This window comes from Gossypium raimondii, chromosome 10, assembly GCF_025698545.1.
Source record: "Gossypium raimondii isolate GPD5lz chromosome 10, ASM2569854v1, whole genome shotgun sequence".
Classification (NCBI taxonomy): domain Eukaryota; kingdom Viridiplantae; phylum Streptophyta; class Magnoliopsida; order Malvales; family Malvaceae; genus Gossypium; species Gossypium raimondii.
In genome coordinates this window covers 4780425-4796744 of record NC_068574.1, presented here as the reverse complement: position 1 = coordinate 4796744, position 16320 = coordinate 4780425, and the positions used below count along the sequence as shown (strand labels likewise).

The 16320-nt window shown below is 32.2% G+C and overlaps 3 protein-coding genes across 3 annotated transcripts; 2 read left to right on the top strand and 1 right to left on the bottom strand.

The window, feature by feature from the left end:
* Positions 1-4730: 4730 nt before the first annotated feature.
* On the top strand, positions 4731-8774 carry LOC105776473 (probable GTP diphosphokinase RSH2, chloroplastic). The gene is made up of 6 exons (XM_012599135.2): positions 4731-5984; positions 6070-6255; positions 6791-7251; positions 7565-7723; positions 7814-8165; positions 8272-8774. Exons 1-6 carry the CDS (start codon positions 5268-5270, stop codon positions 8578-8580), a joined length of 2184 nt encoding a protein of 727 aa, XP_012454589.1. The 5' UTR covers positions 4731-5267; the 3' UTR covers positions 8581-8774.
* A 356-nt stretch (positions 8775-9130) lies between these two features.
* Positions 9131-10320, bottom strand: LOC105776474 (transcription initiation factor TFIID subunit 9). Its single transcript, XM_012599136.2, has 3 exons — positions 10154-10320; positions 9751-10024; positions 9131-9550 (listed from the first exon to the last, which is right to left on the bottom strand). Exons 2-3 carry the CDS (start codon positions 10006-10008, stop codon positions 9281-9283), a joined length of 528 nt encoding a protein of 175 aa, XP_012454590.1. The 5' UTR covers positions 10009-10024; positions 10154-10320; the 3' UTR covers positions 9131-9280.
* Positions 10321-13490: 3170 nt separating this feature from the next.
* LOC105777610 (E3 ubiquitin-protein ligase SPL2) lies at positions 13491-16075 on the top strand. Its single transcript, XM_012600956.2, has 6 exons — positions 13491-13995; positions 14093-14194; positions 14350-14520; positions 14659-14780; positions 15113-15232; positions 15412-16075. Exons 1-6 carry the CDS (start codon positions 13639-13641, stop codon positions 15698-15700), a joined length of 1161 nt encoding a protein of 386 aa, XP_012456410.1. The 5' UTR covers positions 13491-13638; the 3' UTR covers positions 15701-16075.
* Positions 16076-16320: the final 245 nt, after the last annotated feature.

The window sequence follows — 16320 nt, the reverse complement described above, 5'->3', positions numbered from 1 at the left end:
GATTATTTTCTCTTTTAATGTTAAACATATACTCATTGCCATCAATGTAATTAAACGTATTTTGCTAAATCGAGTTAATGCTGAATTAGAACCAAGTAATTTTTTTATTGGCTTAAAAATTTAATTTGAAAAATAATTTTAACTGAAGAAAACTATAGGTGAAACCTTGCTTATAGTTGAAAAACTTGATTTAACTTGAACATACTGGTAGTAGGTTGAGTATCTTTGCCAGATTGACTTTGAATACAACTAGAATATTCAACAATCACAGGTAAGTACAACACCACCAACAATTTAGCGGTCCATGATTCCTCCTATTTTTCGCACCGCTCAAACAGGATCCACACCATTGTAAGGAAGCCGCTAAATTGGAAGAGCTGAGTCGACACACGAGACACCATCCAGTGGTAGGATGTCATGACGGTGACCGTTCCCCGTCTGAATTCCCGAACCAACCGAATCAGTCGTCTGCGTAATTAACACGTGGCGGCCCGACACGCTGACCATATGGCCATGGCGGCTGCTGGTGACAAGCCACGTGCCTCCACCGAACAGCTTGGAACCTATGTTTTTGGCACAAAAAAACAACGAATAATGGGAGAAGGGAAAGAAAGAGGGAAGAAGTCATTATCGTGGACTTGAGTGTATTCTCGAGCTTCATCGAAGGTTGAAAGATTGATCACGATTACCTAAGTTAGATTTCCCCTTCTGCCCTTTTTTAATCATTGATTATTATTAAAGAAATAAAAAAAAATGTAATTAGCGATGGATAAAAGGAAATATTGCACGAGAAAAAAGTGAAATTTGAGAGTAATTCATCTCGATTTGAAGGGTTTTTTACAAAATTATTATAAAAAAATAAAAAATAACCAAAATATTATAACTTTTTTTTATTTACCAAAATATTATAAAAATTTTTTATTTACCAAAATATATAAAAAATAAAAAAACAAAAAAAAAACCTGACAACAGCCTGATCAGGTCAATCACATTGGCGGCACCAAAGGTGCCAAAGAGATTGGCGGCACCAATGGTGCCAATGTGATTGGCGGCACCAATTGTCCCAAAGGACTAAAATGTTAGTTAGAGATAGTTTCAAGGACCTGATATAAAAATTTACCATTTTAAAATTTGAAAGTTAATTGCTGCTGTGCGCACTAAAATTAAAATATGGCTAATTTTCTTCTAAGCCCTCCTTATTTATTATTTTCTTTTTATTCCCCTTCAACTCACATTTTTATTTAATAACTCTATTTTAATTTATTAAATTTAATAGTTTATGTTTATAGATAAAATAGTTTATGTTTCCATTATTTTTTCTTTTGATTTAATATTAGTTAAGGGAATATTTTAAATTTATAAAATTAAAATAGTTTAATTTAATAACTCTATTTTAATGTAATAAACTATTCTCATTTAATAACTCTATTTTAATTAAAAATTAAATTAAACTATTTTAATTTTATAAATTTAATATATTCCCTCAACTAATATTAAATCAAAAGGAAAAAATAATGGAAACATAAACTATTTTATCTATTTACAAATTTAATACATTCTTAATAGACTTATAACATAAACATGTTAGACTATTTTAATTAAAATAGTCTCTTAAGATATTATGAAGCTACAAATTTTATATTTCAGTAAATTTTATATTTTAAATGAAAATAGAGTTATTAAATGAGAATAGTTTATTAAATTAAAAAGAGTTATTAAATGAGAATAGTTTATTAAATTAAAATAGAGTTATTACTTAATTAGAATTCTAAGTATCTTAATTATCACTTAACTAATGTTAGATTTAATTAAAAATTAATAGAAATACCAAGCTTAGAAGGGGAATAAAAAATTAATAAAAAAATTAATAGAGTTATTAAATAAAAAAGTGAGTTGAAGGGGAATAAAAAGAAAATAATAAATAAGGAGGGCTTAGAAGGCAACAGCAATTAACTTTCAAATTTAAAATGGTAAATTTCAATGTCACGTCCTTGAAACTACCTGTAACTAACATTTTAGTCATTTGGCACCATTGGAGCCGCCAATCTCTTTGGCACATTTGGTGCCGCCAATGTGATTGGCCTAATCAGGCTGTTGTCAGGTTTTTTTTTGGTATATTTTGGTAAATAAAAAAAATTATAATCTTTTGGTAAATAAAAAAAAAGTTATAATATTTTGGTTATTTTTTATTTTTTTATAATAATTTTGTAAAAACCCCGATTTGAAGTGTAAAATTAAATTATTACAACATAAATTAAAATAATTTAATTTAAAATTAATTAATTAACTAATACATAACAACATATAATCAAATTTAAAGACACATTTAATTACATATTTTGAACTTTAATACTCAAAACTCTGTTAATTAGGCTCGACCATGAGATTATTTGAGAGTGTAACTACCTAAGGCCTAGGGTTGGAAGGGCAAAAAATTATTTTTCAAAAAATATTTTCAGATTAAAATAAACTAAATAAATGTTTAGAACTTTAGATTTTTCACCATAAATACTTTATTTTTAAAGCCTAAAATTTTCTTTTAGGTTAAAAAAAGATAAAATGGTTTAGAATTTTATTATCAGATTTAATGTGAAATTTAAATTTGATTTTAACTCAATTTAATAAGATTAAATTTTTAAAAAATATTTTATTATTCAATACGAAAATCTATATTATTAAAAAAATCCTGATTTTTAAAACTGATTCAATCATGCACCACAAAAAGATTCCCATACAAAAATAAAATAAAAATCCATAAAGTGGACCACATTGATTACAAGTTGTGCACCAAAAGCAACAACACAAATAAAGAAATAAAAAGAAATGTGCTATTAAAGTCGTACAATCTTTGGTTTCCTTTGCTTTATTGTAAAGCAATAAGATTTGGAGTTCCAATGCCATTGCTATTCCAACACTAAGACAAATGAATGAGATAAGAATAAAATTCTCTCTTCAAATTTATGGGTTTAACATCAAATGGAATTGGTAGTGGGTGCAAATTAGAAAACAAATTATTTTTTCACTAAAATTAAATTTTCTCTTTTAAAAAAAATCATTTTAACTTTTATTTTATATTTTATCTCTTTTAATCCTTAAATTTGTATTTTTTATTAAATCACTAAAAATAGATGGAAAAGTTACCCTACATAATATACATGTAGATGACATGTTAACATTTAATTAGTTTTAAATTTTAAAAATATTATAGAATATTTTATACTTTTTCAAATAATTTATTAAATTTTAAAATTTTAAAATTTTAAAAATTAATAAAATACTTTGTAAGTCGTTCACGTGACAATCTATGTGTATGTCACGTTAGTAAAGTTAAAAATGTTAATTTTTCCTCTATTTTAGAATGATTGGACAAAAATACAAATTCAAAAACTAAAATAATTTTACAATTGGGGCCAAATAAATTATTATATGTAATTTTAATTTATAATTTTAATTTTTTATAATTTTTAATTGAATAATTGTAATTAAAAACTCATTCGATACTTTTATGTATACCAACATAAATGATTAAAAACCAATTTTATAAGATTAGGTGGCTTCTTTGATAAATTTAGAAGAAGACAATTCATTAGAAATAAAAATTTAAATAATTTTATCCATTTAAAAAATAGATTAAGGACTACTTTTCACTTAATAAATAATACATTCAATCAAACATTATTTTACTTTCTAGATTATATTATCCTTTAAATAAAAATAAATCATAATAATCTAAATTAATTACTTTTATTATTAGTTCTGATTTTATCTAATATTTAAAATTTCAAATTCAACATAAAAATTCACTATTTAATATGTCAAATTCTCAAACCATTTAATAATTATTTCTTAAAACTTTATTTTTTATTTAAAACAAAATAAAATTTCTAAAATTTGAAACCAATCCTTCCTAGATATGGGGTAGGTTGTCCCTACCTAGGATTAGTTTTTTTCTCTCTTAATCTATTCTTAGCTTAACGACTTCTAATTTAATTATTGTTTTTTTGTAATTTTCTCTTTTTTAATGTTTAGTTTTAACTAAAAATACAATTATAAATTTTAAATATACATAACATGTATTGGTCACTATAATTTTGGAATTTTGAATTCCTAAATTCTTGGACTTAATGTAGTTTAAACATAATTAATTTTTTTAACAAAATAGTCGTTAATAATTAAATATTCAAAATTGGCCAGTTATAGTTATTTGACATTAAAATATATTTTAAAAGCATATAAAAATTATGTGAAATTTTTTCATGATTGTTTTGCTTTTTCCCCATGACTTTAAAATTTTAATTCCTTTGTTTTTAATTTTAAAATTTTAGTCTATTTACTAATTTAAAAAATAAAATCTAGCTGACAACATTATTAAAAGTTTTCATTTATTTGAATATGTGATATTCTAATAATTAAAGATTTGATTTAAAATTAATTCACTTAACAAAAGGAATTAACAATTTTATCAAAAAGAGGACTAAAATTAAAATGTTTAGAGCTTGCAGGGATTGGTGGACAATTTAGACCTCTCATGATTTATTTACGATAAATATCCTTTAAAACAAAATGAAAGCAGTTAAATTAACCAAAAATCGAGATTATCCAGAACGGTTGGAAATTGTCCTATCCAGTTAATTCTGTTAATCACCAAGGGTATATCCGTAATTTAATAATTCCAATTCATGGTCGCAAGGCCATTCCCCATAAAACTCCATTGCAAGGAGTTACCAGAGGAAAAGAAAGAAAAATCAAATAAGAAGAAAGGAAAGCGCTCTCTCTCTCTGTCTTTCAATCTCAAGCTTTTCATTTCCAAAAATTGAGCGTCTTTGTTGACTCCTCATTTCCAAAAAAAAAAATCCGCGTGTTCTTTAATTTGTCAATTTTTTAGTAGAAAATTTGCCCCCCCCCTCTATATATTTGTAAATAGTGTAGCTCAAGAATTCTTCTCTTCAAACAGTTTCTTTTGATTCTTTGTTTTTTTTTCCTTCTATTTCTGTTTGTGTATACATATGGTGGTATAAATATACGGGTAGAAATTTCGTTGGATTCCTCAATTGGGTCTCCTTTTAACAAATTCATTGGCTTTCAATTGTAGGGGGGGGGGGAAAAGGGGTGGGAGTTTAGGGGTAAATCAAAATTAATTTTATCGTTGGAGAAATTGTGAGAAAAAATTGTTGTTTCTTTGAAGGAAAATTCTGGGTTTTTGACATAAAATCAAAATATAAAAACCATTTCTTTTTGGGATTAATCTTTGGGGTTGTTCGTAAGCCATGGCGGTTTCAACAATAGCTCTTTACGCTAGTCCACCGAGGAGCACACCGAGCACCGTCTGTTCCACGCCTCACCAGATTAGCATGAATTCTCACGCTTCTTACGATCTCGATTTGAATTCGAGATCTTCATCAACTTCCTCGACAACGGCTTCCGCTTCTTCCCAGAGACCTATTGTCGGTGGCCTGTCATGCCTCTTCTCCTCGCCTACGATAAAATCGAGCTTCTCTAGCGGTGGGGGAGAGGATTTAGGGTCCCATAGGGGAGACGATTTGAAGGAACTAAGCAGTTCATTTTGTTACTCATCGAGTAAATTCGGTGGGTCTTCTTTGAAAGCCAACCAGAGCCCAGTATCGGTGTTTCAAGGCCCTGTTTCGTGTAGTAGCAGCAGCCCTCCTATGAGAATTCTTCGCGAAAAAGGTGGGGATGGGAACTTTCAGGGCTCGTTTCGTGTTGGGACAAATCGATTGTTCAATGGATTCATTAGGGGTGCATTGGGATCTTGTGTTCATTATGATTCCCCGAGTTCTGAGGTGCAAACTGGTAGTTGTGTTGATGAATTACCCTTCACTATGGAGGATAATTTCATGGAGGAAGTGGATTCAGATCCATATGCTAAGGAATTGCTTTTACGTGCTCAAATGAGGCACAAAATATTTTCTGAAGATATTGTAGTCAAAGCATTTTATGAAGCCGAGAAGGCCCATAGAGGACAGGTAACAAAAAGAGAAATCAATGCTAAGTTTTAAGCTTTCTTGTCTATCATTGTCTTAAGTGTAATATGAAGTTCTTTGTCCGTAGATGCGTGCGAGCGGTGATCCTTATTTGCAGCATTGTGTAGAAACAGCAGTGTTGTTGGCATCCATTGGTGCTAACTCCACGGTGGTTGCAGCAGGGCTTTTACATGACACCCTTGACGATGCATTCTTGAGCTATGACTATATCTTTAGGACATTCGGTGCCGGGGTTGCTGATCTAGTTGAAGGGGTAAGAGACATTAATTTTTTTTGTATCTTGTTTTAACAGTTGATTTTGTTACTAACCCGAATCGTTTTTACTATTAGGATTGGCTTATATCACTTTGGAAATTTTGGTATATTGAATTAGCAATCTAATGGTGCAAGCATGAAAGACTACTTGCTAAGCCATATTTAGTTAATTTATCATATTATAGGACTGGAACATGCATATGATTATAAATAGCTGTAGCTTTATTATGGTTGCTACATATAAATGATTGTGGATGAGGTTATACTGACCAAATACAAGGCTGTTTGATATTCTTTGCAGCATGTATTGTTTTTATTCATAATCTTGGTAATTCAATTAATATATTACTTTGCAGTTTTAGTTTGAACTTCGCTTTCCCAGTTTATAGCATTATAGGCAGAGCTAGCATATTCATTCATGCCACTTGGTTGGTTTTAAATTCCTTTATTGCATTATAGCAATCAATGTTCTTTTGAATTAAGATGTGAGATTTTAAGATTCTAAATATGGTATCATTATGCCATCCATGTAGGTCTCTAAACTTAGCCATCTGAGTAAGCTAGCACGAGAAAATAATACGGCGAGCAAAACTGTTGAAGCAGATCGCCTTCACACCATGTTCCTTGCCATGGCAGATGCACGGGCTGTTCTTATTAAATTGGCAGATCGGTTGCATAACATGTTAACACTAGATGCTTTGCCTCTGCCCAAGCAACAGAGGTTTGCTAAGGAGACTTTGGAAATATTTACACCTTTGGCCAATCGGCTAGGAATCTCTAGCTGGAAGGAGCAATTGGAGAATCTATGTTTCAAGCATCTCAATCCTGAGCAGCACAGTGAACTCTCATCTAGGCTTGTGGACTCCTTTGATGAGGCAATGATCACTTCTGCTATAGAGAAACTCGAGAGAGCTCTCAAGGATAAAAATATTTCTTATCATGTTCTCTCTGGACGACATAAAAGCTTATATAGCATCTATTCAAAGATGTTGAAGTATGTTCTCTCTCTCTCTCTATATAAATATCTCATACACACATAAGCACCCATGGCAGGCAGAGGAACATGGAGAGATTCTTTCACATGCCCTTGACTCCTATTCATGACTTGCATTGAGAGACATTTGCACAAGTGCACGCACACACATGCTGTTGTCTACATGTCCACCTAGTTTAAAAATGTCATCTTTTTTTCAGAAGACTAGGAATGGCTTTCAGGATTTTTTTCCTAGAATTTGGCTACAGTTGATTAAACGAAGTGTGAAGGAGTAAGCCATTGTTGACACTAGATATTATATTGTCTTTTGCAGGAAAAAGTTGGCAATGGATGAAATCCATGATATTCATGGACTACGAGTCATTGTTGAAAATGAGGAAGACTGTTATGAGGCTTTGAGAGTAGTTCACCAGTTATGGTCTGAAGTGCCCGGAAAGCTGAAGGACTATATAAGTCGCCCTAAATTTAATGGGTATGTTATGGCATAACATGTTTTGGTATCATTCTTAGATGGAATCTTAAAAAATGCTGAACTTCCTTCTAACTTCATTCTAATCTGCAGGTATCAGTCCTTGCACACGGTGGTGATGAGTGAAGGTACAGTTCCACTTGAAGTTCAAATTCGAACAAAGGAGATGCATCTGCAAGCTGAGTTTGGCTTTGCAGCTCACTGGAGATACAAGGAGGGTGACTGTAAGTACTCTTCATTTGTACTTCAGATGGTTGAGTGGGCTCGATGGGTTGTGACTTGGCATTGTGAAACAATGAGCAAGGACCAATCATCAATATGCTACACTGATTCTGTCAAGCCACCCTGCACCTTCCCTACTCATTCCGATGATTGCCCGTTCTCTTATAAGCCTCACTGCAGCCAGGATGGACCTGTCTATGTTATCATGATCGAAAATGATAAGGTATGTTTCTTAAATAGCACTTCGTTGCTTTTTCAGGTTGAGCCTGTAGTCATGCTTTGGGATTGGAAATTTGGTCTGAATATTTATGGGTCTATGAATGTTGCAGATGTCGGTGCAAGAGTTTCCGGCAAACTCAACAATGATGGATTTGCTGGAAAGAGCTGGGCGGGGTAACTCGAGATGGTCTCCATATGGTTTTCCAGTGAAGGAAGAATTGAGGCCAAGGCTGAACCATGAGCCGGTAAGCGATGCTACATGCAGGCTGAAGATGGGTGATGTGGTGGAGCTAACACCAGCCATTCCAGACAAGTCTTTGACAGAGTACAGGGAAGAGATACAGCGCATGTATAACCGAGGTCTCTCTGTATCCAGTACTGGGCCTCCTGCTAGTAACATGGTTGCTTCACGACGTTGACGCCTCTTCGTTTCTTGACGCCTCTTCGTTTCTATCTTTTATGCTAAACCCAAAAAGGGGGCAAAAAAGAAGCAACAGTTTCTCCTTGTATATAAATGAAAAATATTTGTACAGGACAAAGCTATATGGTTCTGTTACTAAGAAACATTGCTAACTGGATTCAACAATGAATTAAACTATTTGATTTCGTAGTAGTTTCCTCCACTAATTCAATTTTTTGTTGCATTTTCATAGTACAAAACAGATTCTTTCCTCTATTATTCAAAAATTGAGAATTTAATGTCCTTATTTGGTCAGGCTTTCTATTTTAATTTGTTCTCAGATGATGTTATTAAACCTTTTAATGAAAACCGAAGTCCGATGAAAGGCAGCAACATGTAAAAGAATTGAATGTTTTGTGTCTGGTTTTGGAGTTCTCCAAGTTTCTAAACGCCCTATTGCCAAGTCCCATTCAATTTATAAGCATATTGGAAAACAGTGTTCAAATTGCCAAAGAGGTAACTGACTGAACTAGAAGTGAACAACATTTAACATTTTAACACTAACAGGAGAAGCAGAAACTTGATTCTATTACAACGATTCATTACATCCAATCATAAGAAAAATCAACCCTTCATTCTGATGAATATGATAAAATCTTCAAGCATATATATTACCCTACCTAAATGGATTATTGAAACATCTTACAAAAGCAGAAACCTCACTTAGAGCGCTTAGTGAGAGGGAACGATACTCTTTGAGACGTTGGGTGCGGTGCATCGGTCTTATGCTCTTGCGAGGAATTAGGTTCAACACTTTCTTCATCCTCTTCCGTCTCTTCCATCGCCTGTGCCGGTTGCTTCTTAGGGATAGCCAGTTGGTAGTTTGTACTTATCAATGTATCCTGCTCGGGAGGAAGGGGAATCCCAGGCCCTGGTATTGCCTTTGGCAATGGAACTTTGTTCCTATTTCTTGCCAATTCCAAAAGCACCTAACACCAGCAAATATAATATAATATAATATAATATAATCAATTTCACAAAAATCTTTAACTCCTATATTGCATTCATTCAAGGAAAGCACAAGATTTATGACATTTCAGCACAAAATTGATCTAAAAGCCATAGAATTTAAACAATTTGGTTAAATGTAAGTAGTAAAAAAGGCAACATTTTAAGCAAAAGTACCTACCTCTCTGGGTGGGGGTTGCGAGAAGCTGAAATTGACTTTAGATTGAATAGCAAGCTTGACATCATCGCAATCGATGGTTTGCTTGCCGGCATGTTCAGAGTACACCTGCGCATCCGTCAGTACATCCACGACATAGCGATACCAAAGCTCGAGAAATTGATGGATAACGCGAGGTTCATAGTCCTCCACGCCCATTGATTTAAGCAGTGACTTGACAATCTTAGCATCCCTCGGCAGATCCTCTTCGCCTTCTGCCATTGTCTATAGCTTGGCCCTTTAATCCCATATCAGAAAGTTAAATCTTAATTTCTCAGCTTTCGAACAAATAAAATTAACGAAAAAAAGTTCAAAATTCAAAAAAAGAAAAAGAAACCCTAAGTGGAGAAACGGTATGTGAAATTACCTTTGCTAAGAGATTGATTATAGGCAGGGATTTCAGTAGTTCCCGGAGCAGAGAGAGAGAGGAAGAGAGATTCGAAAACCTTAAAGAACTTCGAAATCTGACTGGGGTTGGGTACAAGATGCGGTGGCGACGACTTGTTCGGGTCGGGTCTTATGAATAGTAATTAGCAGAATTTATCTCTACTTTTTCTTGGGATATTTTAATAAAGATTAAATCTTTTGAATCCAATTATACAAAGATTTAATTTTCTTATTAATATGATCAATATTTAATATTTTCATCACTCCTTTATTAATTATGTAAAAATCCTAATTTGAATTCTTTTATCTAACTAAACTAGCTTTTAAATTTCCACCTAATAATTTCTTTTCCTTTTAAAATTTTCTATAATTTTCTCCTGTCTTCTTTTTTCTTTGTGTTTGGTACCTAAACGTATTTAAATTTGGAAATCATAAATCAATTTGAATTTTTTAAATACTTGATAAACACTATTAAAATACGTTGACCGATATCAACAACCAATAGCATAATAACACGTGGTAGTTTAACATTTTGATATGTGATAAAAATTAAAAAATATTTTAAATTTTATAAAAAAGTTTGTCATGTTTCAAAATATGAGATTGTTATACGTTACCATGCTATATTAGTCATCGATTGCCACGTCAACATATTTTAACAAGTGTTAGTTATGTACTTAAAAATATTAAATTAATTCATAATTTTCAAGTTTAGATACTAGTTAAGTCTAAAAAAAAGCTTAGGCATAAAAGAGATACAGTTTGCCAATACTATAGTATATATTAACCCTTAAAACTATATTTGATAATTTATTGTAAAATTTTAATTAATTGAAATTTAAAATTTTATGGTTTATTTTTTATAATAAATTCTAAAACCATTTAATTGATTTTTGATAAAAAACCATTGGAAGTGGTAAGTAAATTAATGAATACTTATATATTAATAATAATAGATTCATAATATCGATAACATTATATTATTCTATAAATTAAAAATAATTTAAGTTAATTTAAATTAGTTATTTTGTTTTTTTTATGAAAAACGTGTTTCATTAAAAACTATTTTTTATGAAAAAGTAAAAAAAAAAACCCAAGTGAAGTAATAAATGTTTTTTTTTAAAAAGAAAAAGAAAAAGAGTGTACCAAAAATCCATGAGCAGGCAAATCAACAACTAAATCAGCTACTTTAACTCTTGCCCCTGTATTAACTGACCAAGATCAAAGGGAAAGAAAGATACAACCTTGTGAAGAAGCGTAGTGACATTGTATAACAACATTCCTCTGATTGTTTGGCAACCAACTCCTTGTTACCATGGCTTAGAGTGCAGCATAGGTACGTTCGAGCTCGAATGCTTTAATGTCCTGACTCTCAGGCCAAATACTTCTCACATTGTTGGTCAACTGAGCAGCAAGATCATCAGTCAACAACAAATTGATCATCACCAATCCCTTGATGATGAAGAAAGTCACTATTGGCTCTTAAAGAACCATCTTGCATAAATGCTTGTACATTAAATTAAATTAAAATTTGTCATATGTCACTATCTGATTGGTTCGTCAATTTATTTTAATGGACAATGTGGTCAACCACGGATTTCGTTAACGGAAAAGTTTAATTAACGGCAAAGTTTCAATTGGGTGCGAATTTAATACGAGAATTTAATTGAATTTTTTTCTTTTACATTTCTCAAGGGATTTTTTGACATATAAACTATTTTTAAATATAAAAAACAAGTAAATCAATGATTATGATTAATAGACTCAGTTGATCTTTACCCATATATTATCATTGGTGTACGTCGCCATGGGACAAACTTAAATGCAATATTGATAGTGCTATTTTTGCTCACAGCATCGCTATGGGTTGGGCAGCGATTGTGAGGAACGACAGAGGTGACTTTGCTCATTGTATCTCGGGTTCTATGAAGAGTAATTTGGATACTTTCATGGCCGAAATCCTTGCAGCTCCTGAAGCCTTTTCTTGGCTTAGGTCGTTGCATGTGGATGATATTGTTTAGAAATTGATAGTCGATGCCTTTGGTATGTTTTTTCCCATAGTAGTTTAGATATTTTAGATTCGAGGTTGTTCATCGAAGATTTCTTCATATCACTTCCTGTTTTTAATCTTTTTCCATCAGTTGAATTTACAGGTAAACTAATAAAGCAGTTCATCTTTTAACACGAGCGGCTTTATTTTATGCAAATTACTCTAAATTTATTAGTTATCTTTTTTTCTTTATAGGTGTTGATTGTTCTTTATTAAGAAGTTAAACTTGGGTGTCTGTTGGCTTGGGTAGTTTAATGAAATTTATTTCTCCTCTGATCTTATTATAAGTTTTGATTATATCTATTCTTTTTGACACAACGTTTAGAACTATCCATAGTCTCTTATCAACGGATAATATGTTTTAATACACTCAAATTCATCTCTTTCGCTAAAATACGACAAAAGTAGTACAAAAATAAGTCAACCGTTGAACAATAATAAATCAGTACACAGCTATTGTCTTGTACAATCCGTCAATCCGGTCACATGGCTATTCTCCGCAGGCAAATTAAATATATAAAAACAATTAATTTTAATTTTTCAACATTTTTTCAATTTAAAAAACCCCTTAAATTTTAGTAAACCTATTAATTTAAATGAAGTTTTATATTTTTATTGCTTCAAATAAGTTATTACTCTTAGAATTTAATGAGTATAAAATAAAATTTCTCTATTAATTTTACCACTTTTAACTGATCAAAATTATTTGAAAGAAAATTAGACATTTAAGTCGATAAATTGTATTTATAACTTAAATAAATAGAAACTATATCATGATAATAAATATATATATATTTCTGTATTAACATAATTATTATGAATTGTTTGTTTCAATAGTATTTTTTTAATTTCACAAAGATATTTTTATATAAATTTTACAAATATATATATTAAACAACAATCATGTGTCTTTCTTTCTTTTTTTCATTTTATGATTTTATGTTAACTATAGTAGACGTAGTATTATTTTTGAGTTCTTTTAACAAATAAAAAATAGAGTTGCTCATTATTAGGCTGGTTTTGTATCAGGTCCTAATAAATTTTCAGATATTTAAATAATAATAATAAAATAATAGTAATATAATAATATAATGACAATAAAATAATAGAAAAATAAAAAAAAATTAAATTCGAGCTAGGTGAGGCCGAATCAAGACAAAAAAACTGAACTTAAGGCCGAATCAACTGATAATATTATTCTCCATGCAAAAAGAAATGTAAATTGTATTATATTTATAATGGGTTAACATTAACTAATTATGTAATCTATTTATAAACCAAAATAAAAAAATAAAAACCTCTCTCTCTTTCGCTCAGTCATTTCTCGTGCGCTCGATCAGTCTCTCTCCTCCAGTCGCCGGTTGCCTTCCGTTTTAACGCCGATAACGTGGCCGCTGATGTAAATAGTTATCAAAATGTCCTCACATGAACAAGCTGTAGCCTCCTTAATCTCACAACTAGCGCTTTCTTTCGATGGCGCCGTTTTAGGTGCTGCCCTAGCCTATGCCGCCTTGCGCACAATCTTCCGGTTCAAGGCAACCTCCACTGCCCTACGAAAAATTCGTGGTGCACCGTACTTTCGTGTTGCCGACCTCCGTTCCCTCCTTGAAGAGGATAGGTCGGATTCCCACGAAGAGCCTATCGTCGTGATTCGCGGCGCCGTCGAGGCTAGATCGGCTACCGATTTACGGAGCTTGAAGAGCCTTAAGAGTAACGTGCTCGTCTCTCAAGAGTCCGGTGATAAAGCTGTGATCATCCAAAGAACACAAACTGTAAGGACTTAAACAAAAAAAGAACCGTTTTCTTTTTTTAATATAATCTAATTGTTGAAGTTCTAATTTTTTGTTATTATTATTTTTCAAAATTAAGTATATTTATCATGAATGGAGGGGATTGTTTGGATGGACTTCTGATTTACGTGCTATTATTGGGAGATCTTGGAATAAAAAAGAGTCAACTTCTATGAGAACAGTAAGTTAAAAGTTTCCATTTTCCCTTAATTCTGAATTAATTTCTTTAATGCTTAATTGTTTTTGTTATATTATGCTTTCAATTAGAACTTCTATTTGGCGTGTTTATTATGTTCATTGGAATTTTGTTCTGTTTTCGATTTTAATGTACCGCAGGTTCCTTTCATTTTGGTTGAAGGTGGTCAATGGCCACAATCTGATTTTGTCATTGTGAACATGAATGGCTCCAAGCATCCCCTGCCTCTTACTACAGTTTATCATCAATTGCATCCTATAAATGCTTCACCTTATACATTCCTTCAGGCTTTGTTCGGTCACGAATACCCTGTGAGTTAAGAAAATTTGAAATTTTATCACTACCTTTGAAGCTAAAATTTGGAGATTTCCTTTGCTTATTGATTGTAGTGTTGCATCATTTGTTAATGCTCATCCGTATGAGAAATAATAATTTTACCTGTTTTTAAGGTTGGTCTGCTTGATGAAGAGAAAATTCTTCCTGTGGGAAAGGAAATCAGTGCTGTTGGCATTTGCGGTTTTAGTAATGGAGTGCCTGAAGTTAAGGCATGCAAGGAGCTTCCCTATTTCCTGTAAGTGGTCTAGAGACGAAGTTCATTTAACTTTTTATTTTTCACTTTTAGGACTTGGAAATTTCATGCTTGCATGCTCATAATCTGAAATAGGAGAGCGTAGCTTAGTCTCAAAATTATTGCTTTTCTATTAGGACTTTCCTGATACTTTTAAGTGCTAGTAATTTACTTTCCTATTTTTCTTAAACCTTCATGTTGCATTTTGTTATTTACTTAGCAAGAATAAAAAGAAAAAGGAGTTGAAAATGGCCATAGCCCAGATTAACCTTAAATGTGATTGTCTTTCTTGAATTGGTTGTGTCTTACAAACCTCTTCGCGCTTGCAACTGCAGTACTGACATGACAAAAGATCAGATGCTGTTGGATCTTGCCTTCAAGACAAAAATACTGTTCTGGAGTGGTGTCGTCCTTGGTTCACTGTCTATTGGTATTCTTGGCTATGCTTTTGTAAGGTATTTTGTTTTAGTCTAATGATCCCTTTTTCCCCACTTCCTCATAATGCTGAAAGGTTCATTTGGTTTATTCCTATAAAAATATGTACACCGTCCAAAAAAAAACAGTGCATTATGCACATTTGCCTTGTTCACTTTGTTAAAGATAAACATAATGTCTTTTAATGAATTGCCTTCAGGAACTGGAATAAATGGAAAGAAAGGAGGCTAAGACGGTTTCAGCAAGCAGCCAATGCTGCCACTGATGACTCCACCTTGCAGATGGATTTGGACGAAGAGTTAGGTGATGTTCCAGATGGAGAGTTGTGTGTGGTTTGCTTGATGAGGAGAAGACGGTCTGCATTTATTCCATGTGGACACCTGGTTTGTTGCCAACATTGTGCTGTATCGGTTGAACGGGAATTGGTGCCAAAGTGCCCTGTTTGCCGCATGGCGATCCGAAGTTCAGTGCGAATATACGCATCTTAATTAGCAAGAACATGGTTACTGTATTGAATTTTTGTAATCATTGAACAAGATATTGACACCAGGATGTCATGAAAAAGCTTCAGGTACAGTTTATACCATTCCCTATGATACTAATTAACTATAGCATTGCTAATTGGCTTCCATAACATTAAAAGGGCTGGAGTTGGCTTAGCTCCATAGCGGGGTTATAGTGATATGAATGGAATTAAGTCAAACTGGAGATTCTTGTCTATAATCCTTTTTTCAGGGAAAGACTTCTAACCCTGTTTGAATTTTAGTTTCGTTCTATGATGTATATGCCTAGGGAAGAACTGAAGCAAAATGTAAAATTCCGTATTCCTATAAATGATTTTAGAGCTCTGAGATTGGTGCTAAGTTCTTCAACAAAACAATATGATGATATGTTAGTTATCGGTTTACGGTTCGGATGAAAAATATGGCAATGTGTTTAGTTATTGGTTTACTATTTTGATGGAAGTATATGATGATATAATGCTACCTGAATTCTTTAACTGGTATCATTAGCTTTGCTTGAGGGAGCATTTCATATCTTTGTGATTGAGCTGTGAAATTCAAATAGTGAATTGCTTCTTAGTTCGCACACAAGTTGAATTTGATTA